At 35.1% G+C, this 11,550-nt stretch overlaps 1 protein-coding gene across 2 annotated transcripts in view; it reads right to left on the minus strand.

Moving 5' to 3' along the window:
* The window catches only part of PDCD4 (programmed cell death 4 (neoplastic transformation inhibitor)), a 26,835-nt gene that overhangs the window by 8,285 nt on the left and 7,000 nt on the right, over positions 1-11,550 (minus strand). For both annotated transcript variants that reach the window (XM_010859354.1, XM_010859355.1), the window contains exons 3-7: positions 6,782-7,084; positions 5,139-5,233; positions 3,965-4,078; positions 2,165-2,386; positions 498-595 (exon numbers count right to left, since the gene is read on the minus strand). In XM_010859354.1, the coding sequence (XP_010857656.1) occupies positions 498-595; positions 2,165-2,386; positions 3,965-4,078; positions 5,139-5,233; positions 6,782-7,084 (832 nt within the window). The remainder of the gene's footprint in view (positions 1-497; positions 596-2,164; positions 2,387-3,964; positions 4,079-5,138; positions 5,234-6,781; positions 7,085-11,550) is intronic.

Below are 11,550 nucleotides of genomic sequence, written 5' to 3' on the forward strand. Positions count from 1 at the left end.
TCCCAAATAACACATTTAGCTTATAGTTATGCTAAAGAACAAAAGTAAGAAACATTATTTCCTAAGATTTCCATAGCAAATAAATATAAAATTGAAAATATGGCTCTTTTGTTAATGTTGTCCATCTTATTAGAAGATTAAATAATTACAGAATATTAAAACCTGAAGGGACCTTAAAGAACATTCTAAGTCCCATCCTTTCCTTTTATAAATATGGAAACTGAGGCAGAAAGAAAAGTAGCTTGACATAAAGGTAGGTAATAGTTTAGCTAAAACTCTGCATATAATATAGATGCAGAAATATATAATGCAGAACTTCTGCATTATAATACTATCTTCTTTCTGTTCTATTGTATCAAGAAACTCTCAATTTTAATTACACATAAATGACAAATAGATATCCACAATATCTGATTAATTCCAGTGTCATTTCAACAGAATCCTGCAGAACTTTCCCCTATTTTGAAAGTTCTAAGTAGAAAAATTAATTTACTTACCTAGCCTGTACACAATCTACAGTTCCTTTGTAACTGTCAATATAGGTATTACATAATATTCCATCTCCAACAGCTCTAGCAATAAACTGGCCCACCAACTATAATAAGGGGGGAAAAAAAGAGCCATATAGAAAATCTAAAACCTTTATAGGACACAATTTCTAAATACATAAATGATGAAGACTGGTTGAACTACACAGTCAATACCTAAGACATGCTGGAATATTCAGAAAACATCATTTAGCACCTACTAGTTATGCTTGGCATACACTCCCCACATCTTAACCTTCAATTTAAGTGCTGTGAGGCATAAAACATCTGTTTTCCTCACTACTGAATCCCCGACCTTGCACACTGCCTGAAGCATAGCATACATGATCAAAAATATTTGCCAAGTCAATGACTTAACAGTCAAGAGAAACCACTCTTCTGGGGGGAAAAAAAACTTGGACTATGGTCTCTCAAAAACCTGTTTGAATAAGAGAGTTTATCTGAGGGGGTAAAAGTGTGTAGAAATATTTACATGAAAGCATGTTCACAGCATTATTTCTTATAACACTGGAAACAACTGAGTGTCTAAAAGTAATTTTGGGTTAAACGGTATATATGTAAGATGGGTACACTATATGGACAAATATGTTAACCGCATTTTTATGAGTATAAGAAAAATCAAGTTTACAAAGTAGCATATACACCATGATTCCACTTTTTATTAAAACCAAAAAGGTAAGGATATATAAAAATTATACATTGACATATATCCACAAAAAGTAGAATGGAAGATTTAATACCAAAATGCTAACAGTTAACAGTGGCTATTTTTGCTCGCCTTTCTTTCTTTTGGCTTTTCCTTATTTTCCAAAATTTCTATAATGACTATTGTGTACAGTTTCTTTTTTTAAGTATTGGTACTGGTATAAAAAAAAAGTTCATGTTTGAATCACAGTTCAATACTAGCACAGACTACTTACTGTCTGTCACAGGAAAGAAAACAGAAACAGCATTTAAGTTAACCTACCTATACTCTATTCCTAAATTAATGTTTAAGTAAAGTGCTCCTACCTTGCTTTAAAACTTTGGTCAGGTAAATACCAACGATTTCACACGTTTTCAATTTCAAACCAGAAAGTCATATTATAGTGTCAGCATGTATTAAATCTAATAAAAGTAAAAGGCTTTGAGGACAGAATCTAAACAAAAGCATACATAAGTCATGAATTTTCTAATTATCTCCCTACAAAGCTAATAAAGGGAACAATCTTATTTATGATTATTTTCATAACATTAGTGAAGCAAACTCAATCCTCAATTACAACAATCTACATTTTTAAAAGATCCTAGGTCATGAAACAGCTCAAGTACATGTAATAAAGAATATAGAGACAGCAAAAAAAAAAAAATAATGACCAAAAAACTAGAGACCATGGTGGAGAAAGTAGGATATAAAATTACAGTGATGAGAACTACACTGGGGGAATGGAAAGAGCTAAGGAAAAATACATTAAAATATTAGAGCACTATTGTTGTGTGATAGGGAATATGGGCCAGTTTTTCCCTCTTTCGTCTAATAAAACTTCCTAGGAGCAGGTATTAGTTCTTTAAATCCAAGCAAAGCAGACAGAGAATGAACAAAAAGAAGAATGAACACAAAGAAGAATTTTACAAACCTGTGGTGCTCTAGGAGTATCCAGTGCTAATTCAGGTAGGTCTTTCAACAATTTATCAAATGATTTTTCTACATCATTTGTGCTCATTACTGTCCCACAAAGATCGGAAAGAAGCTTAGACGTCATTTCTCTGTGACTGGCTTTTCCCTCCAATGCCAAGGACACTGCCAACACTGGTACTCCACTTTTCATTTCTCCAAGATTTAAATCTCTTAGCATTTCCTACTCCAAAAAAAAAAAAAAAAGAAGAAGTATGTCACTGCCTATAGTTTAATTTTGGAAAAAAAATCAAAACTTTATCCATGTATCCTCTCTCCTTGTTTCGAAATAATCAGAGAAGCAGTCATATTTGGGGGAATAAGTTTTTATTACTTAATTCAAAAAACCAACTCTTTTGAGGAGGTATTATCATATTCACCCTATCCCAAGCACAGAAAAATGGAAGTATTTGCTGAAGATTCCCAGAAGAGTGACCAAGTATGAAGCAGAATATAGGCAGTATGACCAAAGAAGCTACGTTGTAACTCAGTTACATACAGTGATGACTAATAACAAGGATACCAGTTAGGTTACTCAGAGTAACCAGTTAGTTACTGATACTTACTCTGAGTGACCTAACTGGTGTCCTTGTTAATAGTCTCTCCCTACTCCATTTCATCTTCCTGGGCTGCACCTGAACAATTCATTGACTTTAAACATGACACTCCTTCCTGGAAAACTCCTTCCAGGACTACTCCTTCCCGGAAAACCTGCTTCGACCATCTTAGCCTGGCAAATGCCTAACTATCCTCAGATGGTTCCAGATAATCTATCACCCTCCATCTTATGCTTCCATAACACTCACCTCACAGTACTACTCAGTTAATAAACTGAGTATACTGCTGGTCCCATGCTACGTAGGTAACAAGATTTCAAGTCCCTACCCTCATGGGACTTTGGTAAACTTTTCCTCTATAACATTCTAATAATCTGTGCATGTATCATTTCCTTCACTTAACTGAGCTTCAAAAGGGCAGGAATCACCATTATAAATAACTCCACATGGTATCCACTGATCAAATATTTGTTTTATATTCAAATACTACAAAAATGCAAAGCTATCAAACCTCATATTATGAGACAAACCAAGAAAGCCCAGTCTGAATTAAAAGAATCTAAATCATAAGTCTTCTACAGAGATACAATTTTATTACTTTGTCAATAATACTAAACTACTAAACGAGAGCAACAATTTTATTTTACCCTTCTAGATTTACTTTATGAACAATTCAAAATAGGGCAAATGTCCTCATGCAAATTATGCTTCAAAAACACATTTGTTCTCTTGATTTTTGTATGCATTCTTTTCTAAATCTTTGTTTACATTTGTGTTCATTTTTGGACAGAGTACAGGATAAATTTTATTCTAGTCCTAAGTATTGAAATGAATATCAAAGAAAGTGGAACTGAAGTATTTTTAACTGAGATCCCTGAGGTTTTAGGTCCATAAACGCCTTGAAATTGTTAAAATTATATTTTAAATACTATCAATTATGGAAATGTTATAATTACAACAATTATTAAAATATTGTGTTGTGCTGTTTTTCAGAGAAGGAAATGGCACATAGTCCTCATCAGATTGCAAACAGGTTAAGAATGGTAAATAAAATTTTATTCCATTTCTTAGTTAAAACTTCATTTACATATTAAAAAATGCTTAGTCTTTTCCAGTGATCCAAAATCCTCCTGGATATGATGTTTTGCTTTAACAGTGTGTGTTCTCCCATATTAAACAAGTTACACTTGCAACTTTAAACCTACCGCAACTTCATTAGTATCTCCATGCTCAAAATATTCCTGTATAATTGGTGTCAGAGTCTTTTCAAATGCCATTTCATCCAAAGGCAAAACTACAGTTTCATAAACACAGTTCTCCTGGCAAGGGAAGAGGCAGAGTGTTATAAATTAAAGAACACAATATTCAGATAAATTGAAATTGTTTCATAGTTTTGTACTCCAACTGCTTAGTAATACCTATTTGGAACAAGAAAAAAACATGCTACATGCTTTGATCACTTACATAATATAAAAACAGAAATCTATGTCACTGTTCTTTTATAAAATCTGAATATAATAAATCAAAATATAGATCAGAACCACTAACCACAGCAAATATATGACTTGCTCCTGATCCCCCATAGCTTGTTTATTTTTTCTCTCTCCCAAAAAACCAATAATACTTCAGTGACCAAAAAACTTTATGATGGCTTTCTATTATATCCAGTATTTTCATTAAAGTGTCATTTAAAAAAAAAACAGCAGGAACCAAAGACTTTATGATTAGTACTACAAAATAAAAGCCTTCATGAGTCCAGAAAATCTCTAAGAAAAAGCACTATTCAACTGAAATTTCAAAACAAATAAGAAGTCCAATAATCTTCTAACCCTGTCCTCTGCAAAAAACAGTCCTGAAGTGTTTGCCTGCAACATGTGACTGGCTTCATCTAACAACAAATACCTTCAAGTTTATACATTAAAATTAGAATATTTAGCAAACATTTTATAGTACTTGAATCCTACTGGTTTTAAAACATTTTTTTCAAAAAAAAAAAAAAAAAACATTTTTTTCATGTTCTCTTAGAAATATTTCCATATCCAAATATTAAATTAAAAAACCAAGTGAAAATTACACATACATTACTCAGTTAACTTGGTTTTCTAATCCAAAATTAACCTAATAGTCTGAAAGTACTGAATATACATACGATTTAGATATATATATGAATGGGTGTAATGTGTACACACATATATACACACTCATATACATATTATATAATCATGCAGATAATCACACATATAAATAAAATTATATGTATATGAATAGTACAAATATAGAATACATGATTTGACCAATATATGAGTATGTTACAAACATGAGGTCAAAAAAGTCTGTAAGTCTTTTAAATACATATCACAAGAAGTATCAGCCTTATACCTGGTCATCGTCATAGTTGGGGTCTCTCACATCTACCTCCTCCACATCATACACCTGTCCAGGTGTGCCCCAGACACCTTTGCCTCCAGCACCACCTGAAAAGTTTAGAATTGAGAAAGGAAACAGCATAATGTCCACAGTTCATAAATTTTAATTGAAATCTGAAATAGTTCTAGACGTTCAGGTGTTAATTAAGGAGCAGTTAAAAAACTGTATTTTAATTTTTATGCCAGGGTTTTTTTTTGCCAGTTGAGAATTATACGGTAAACTTTTTATTCAGATTATTGCTTTTTCAGTAATGATTAGATATATTTATAACCTAGTTCCAAAAAACCAAGTTGAAACAGCTCACAAAGTTAAAACTAAAAAGGCAGATGCTTTAAAATAAAAGTAAAAAACAAACAAACAAACAAAAATAGCTGTAGCGGTAACCTCAAGGCAGCTGATAACAACTAGGCTCTAAATTCTGACATTTCTTGGAACAACAAAAAGAAATACGCTGATTCAGTTAAGGGATGACATAGAAAACTCAACAACAGAGAAATTATTCAACAAAGTATGGTGACCACCATTAACTGTTTTAAAGTCAAATTCTCTTTAGATATTCACATGTGTGTGCTCAGTCGTGTCCGACTGCAACCCTCTAAACCCACCAGAAACAAATACTTTACAGTCAGAAATATATTACAAATAACTGATTTCTATTTAAGCATTAACCAAACTAATCATTTCTATTTTTCTACCAACAAATAGATCAGCAGAAGTTGAACAATTCCAACTTTCAAAGTTGCTTTACTAAATAAATGTATTGAAATGTTTTTATAAGGCTCAATATATTGCAATATTTTAAAAGAACTTTATCACCCATGGGGAAGGGGGGCGTTATTTACACATTGATTACACATAATTCTTACCACCAGAGCAAAACTAAATCTGGTAGTTAGGTTTCATTCTGATCCAGGCAATGGTTGCAGAGTCATTCAACAACAATTTTTGACAAGGCACAAAAACTTTACAAGAATCCTAGGCCATAATTTGATGCTTCCACCATTTAGATGCAAGTGAAATCTCCAAACTGCATCAAAATTCTACCACAGAGGCTAACAAGACCCCTCAATTCAACAATTATGTAAGTACCTACCTTGCGAGTCACTACTCCAGGCCCTGGAGATACATCAGTACCCAAAATAAACAGAACTAAAAAGAACTTAGAACCAGATCTACAAAATTATTAAAATTCTGACCCTGATATTACCAAATTGTATTTATCATGTATTCTTAACAAGACATAATTAATTAGATTCATTAGATAATAGGTATGATGAATTTCTGACCCTACTTCTTTCAAGCAGAATTAGAGAATACGTGCACAAGTCGTAACTGTGAAAAGCACTGGTGTATATTTTGCTGGAAATATGAGACCAAGTTCTGCTTAAGAGAGCTAAACCTAAACAAACAAGCAAAAAGGCTCAATTTAAAGAGTGGGGTAATTCTTGGATTATTACTATGTAAAAATACATACAAACCATAAAGCCTTATATTATCATTGTTTAAATTCCTCTCATTCTTAGAACAAGAAATTGCAGTACAAGAATCAGAAAGCATCTCTTCCTTTTATTTCTTTGTGTAAGATATATACCAACCTTTCTTTGGTAATCCCCGTCCTTTCCCAGATCTGGATCGCCTATCCAGCAACCTTCCCTTTGGACTGGTTGGTGCAGATACTCCACATCTAAGGCCTTCACTTCCATTATCACTGACGGAATCGCCTCTGCCGGAGTCCCGGGATGAGTTTTTCCGCAGCCGCCTTTTTGCCCTGGCATTAATCCTAGCTTCATTAATGGAAGACGCCGAAATCCAATTTCCATTTATCTCATTCTTTATTTCCTCAGTCCCAGCATTTTCTTCATCACCAGAAAAGAGAGAGTCACTTAAATTATCTGGGTCTTAAAAACAAAATGAAGGAAAAAAGGAAATCTAAGTAAGCATTTTAACTGTCTATTGCTATACCAGCTATAGTCATGTTAGATTAGGTTGAATCATATGAAATTATCATTTTTATATGTAGCAGTCACATATTGCCAATTTCATAGGCTCAATCTAATAAATGACAACTAACCAACAGTTAGAACCGGACATGTAAAATGGACTGGCTCAAAACTGGAGGAGTACATCAAGAGTGTATATTGTCACCCTGCTTATTTAACATCATGCAAAATGCCAGGCACAAGCTGGAATCAAGACTGCAGGGAGAAATTATCAATAACCTCAGATATGCAGATGATGCCACCCTTATGGCAAAAATCAAGAGGAACTAAAGAGCTGGCTTAAAACTCAACATTCAAAAAAATAATTTCATGGCATCCAGTCTCATCACTTCATGGCAAATACATGGGGAAACAATGGAAATAGTGACAGACTTTATTTTCTTGGGCTCCAAAATCACTGTGGACACTGACTACAGCCATAAAAGATGCTTGCTCCTTCGAAGAAAAGCTTCTTGACAAACCAAGACAGTGTATTAAAAAGCAGAGACACTGCTGACAAAGGTCTTCTAGTCAAAGATATGCCTTTTCCAGTGGTCATGTATGGATGTGAGAGTCTGACCATAAAGAAAGCTGAGCGCCGAAGAATTGATGCTTTTGAACTATGGTACTGGAGAAGACTCTTGAGAGCCCTTGGACTGCAAGCAGGTCAAACCAGTCAATCCTAAAGGAAATCGGTCCTGAATATTCATTGGAAGGACTAGATGCTGAAGCTGAAGCTCCAATACTCTAGCCACCTGATGAGAAGAGCCTACTCACTGGAAAAGACCCTGATGCTGGGAAAGACTGAAGGCAGGAGAAGGGGACAACAGAGGACGAGATGGTTAGATGGCACCACCGACTTGATGGACATGAGTTAGACTAAACTCCGGGAGTTGTTGATGGAAAGGGAAGCCTGGCGTGCTACAGTCCATGGGGCTGCAAAGAGTTGGACACAACTGACTGACTGAGCTGAACTGAACTGAACCAGGATTTTCTTCACAGTATCATGGAAAGTAAACTAAGGCATTGAATGTTAATGAACAATGTTTACAGAAAGTGTGTTATCTCATGTGTTTATATCATAAAACCTGTGTTAATATAAACACAAACATAAAACCTTTGAAACTTGTATGAGTTAAGACAGTCAAGCAGCTGGAGATAGAAACAAAAGACTAAGGCTCTTGAGAGAAGGGAGATAAACTTTTACAGAATGCCTATTATTTACCAAGCTCTAGGCTGGGCATTTTGTCACTTACCCATAAGTTAGAGAGCTATTTATTGCATCATTTATACAGACAAGGAAACTAAGGATAAGAGTATTTAAATAAATTGCCAAACATCTCATGATTAATTATGGACACTTAGAAAATGCTACTAATCCAAAGAGGTTGAAAGGCATTTGGCAAATAAGTGATCATTTGTGATTACTGAGCCAACCTGCTGATTCATCACTGCTTTCAAAGCCATTATCTCAAAATTCTAATTCATTTCTCCAAATCTGACTCACATTTACTTACCACTCTCTGAATATCTTCTAGCCTATATAAAATTTGCACATTATTCTCTGAAAGACAGCAATGCATCCACAGTTCCCAATGGTCTTCTGTTTAAAATGTCATCCTCTCTGCTTTTTCCAGTTACCAAAGTCCTTTAGGACATACTTTAGGTCTTACTTCCTCCATGAAAACTTTTCTAACAATTTTAGGCACAGTAACACTCACATACTGCACATTTACCACCTCACGAAATCACTTTATTTTTATATACCAGTCGTGCTTTTCCAAATAAGTCATAAGGCTCAAAAGAGGAACCATGTCTATTCTGTATATTTTTGTAACTGCAGCACCTAGCAGAGTATCCTTCATGCTATCTACTCTAATGTCAATGGGGATCAAATGACATGGAAACAACTGGCTTTACTCTGAAAACTTTTCAAGGCTCAGAAAGCTAGTGAATTAGTTACCCCTGGGCCTGAGTTTTGCTCATTATGGCTAACTCAACTCAGAGCTGAATCCCTTTTCAAAGGTCTTGCTAGGTTGCCTCAGTCATGTCCAACTCTTTGTGACCCTAGGGACTGTAGCCTGCCAGACTCCTCTGTCCATGGGATTCTCCAGGCAAGAATACTGGAGTGGGTTACCACAGGAGATCTTCTCAAGCCAAGGATTGAACCTGTGTCTCTTATGTCTTCCTGCATTGTCTCCTGTATTGACAGGCAGGTTCTTTACCACTAGTGCCACCTGGAAAGCCCTTCAAATGTCTTCAGTTGCATCCAACTCTTTGCGACCCCATGGACTGCAGCACGCCAGGCCTCCCTGTCCATCACCAACTCCTGAAGCTTGCTTAAATGTCTTAAGAAATTCCGAAGTGTAACTAAGATGTGTCAAATCTATATGCACGGTCTTTCAAATGTTTAAGGTAGAAACTAAGGATTTTTTAAATCATCCTATAAAGAACCATAGGTGTGTTAAAATCTTTACAATTCTTGAAAAAAAGTATAACAGGCACAAATCCTGTAGTAATCACAAAACAAAAACATTAAGAAGCACCAAACCACTTGAGCAGTCTCATAGTCTCCTGCCCTGAATCCTCAAACCATTCTCCAAACTGCATGGAGACTGATCTTCTTCCACTGATAATCCTTTGAAGGTATTCCTATTGGGTCGAAATAAAGTGTAAACTCATTACCTTGTAATGTTAGGTCCTTTTTGATCCTGTCCCAATCACTGGAATAGCTGCTGACCACTCCCACATTCAAATGGTCAGAGCTCAGATTTGATATCATAGGTAGATATGGCATAATTTGTTTGCAGAGGAATACTGAATATCTTATAAAAAATAGAAAGTGTCAAGAGACCAGCTAAGAAAATGTTGCTGTATTCAGTCACGAACTAACTGAAAAGGGCAAGGGTAATAACTCCGAGATAAATAAAAAGGTTAACCCTTTTAAAGACAAAATAAAGGGCTTTCAAAGAGAATTAAAAAAATAAACAGTATTTCAAAAGTTTAGACTAGGAAAGGAAGCCAGTGCTAGGAGGGTCACTTTGGGACATCATCATAACCACCAGACCTAAACTACTAAGACTGTTAGTAGTAAAAGTAGCAGTAGCCATAGTAGTTGTATATTTCTTCTATCATTACCATCAGTATTGTACCTACTACATAGCAGGTCACAAGTACTTTACCTACATGGTCTATAATTCAAACAAAGTTCTACAATGAAACTGTTTATCCTCATTTTCCAGAAAGATGTTTCATAGAAAAGTTACAAACTTAAGAAGGACTGCGGATAAGATTCAAACTCACATTGAATCTTAGATGACTGTTAACTATAGAAAATATAAAGCTAGAGTGCAACAAAGTGGTGACAGCTAAAGAAACAGGGAATGAGGGAATACAAAGAAGAAAAAAGAATAAGAGGAAGAAGGAAAGATCATAGATTAGACAAGCTAGATGGTGTTTCACATAAGAATGGATGACCGAAGCAAACATTAAACACCTATCTCTAACATACTGCTTTCATTATTCAACAATCAAGGTGAGCCACCAAACTCAACCAGAAGATCAAGGCCTCTCTTAGAAGTATAACAATACATTAAAATGTCCCTCAGAGTACTAAAGTATTCAATTTAATCATATTTCCTACACTTGAGTTTCTTCAACTATTTTAACATCCTTTCAAATATACATTTATGTATCTTGAGCAGTAGATATATCTAGGTATATTTATATATTAGGTATTATAATTTTAACCCATTTTTACATCAATTGCTCTTTTATATTTTGCTATATACTTACCTATTCCCTGGTGGCTCAGAGGTTAAAGCGTCTGCCTCCAATGCGGGAGACCAGGGTTCGATCCCTGGGTCGGGAAGATCCCCTGGAGAAGGAAACGGTAACCCACTCCAGTACTCTTGCCTGGAGAATCCCATGGAGGGAGGAGCCTGGTAGGCTACAGTCCACGGGGTCGCAAAGAGTCAGACACGACTGAGAGACTTCACTTCACTACCTAAGTTTTGGGGTTCTATAACCAAGAAAAAGAAATGCAAAAAAGCAAAATGGCTGTCTGAAGAGGCCTTACAAATAGCTATGAAAAGAAGAGAAGCAAAAAGCAAAGGAGAAAAGGAAAGATATACCCATTTGAATGCAGAGTTCCAAAGAATAGCAAGGAGAGATAAGAAAGCCTTCCTCAGCAATCAATGAAAAGAAATAGAGGAAAACAACAGAATGGGAAAGACTAGAGATCTCATCAAGAAAATCAGAGATACCAAGGGAACATTTTATGCAAAGATGGGCTCAATAAAGGGCAGAAAACGTAGGGACCTAACAGAAGCAGAGGATATTAAGAAGAGGTGGCAAGAATACACAGAAGATCTACACAAAAAAGA

Source organism: Bison bison, unplaced genomic scaffold, assembly GCF_000754665.1.
Source record: "Bison bison bison isolate TAMUID 2011002044 unplaced genomic scaffold, Bison_UMD1.0 scf7180017864456, whole genome shotgun sequence".
In the NCBI taxonomy this organism is placed as follows: domain Eukaryota; kingdom Metazoa; phylum Chordata; class Mammalia; order Artiodactyla; family Bovidae; genus Bison; species Bison bison.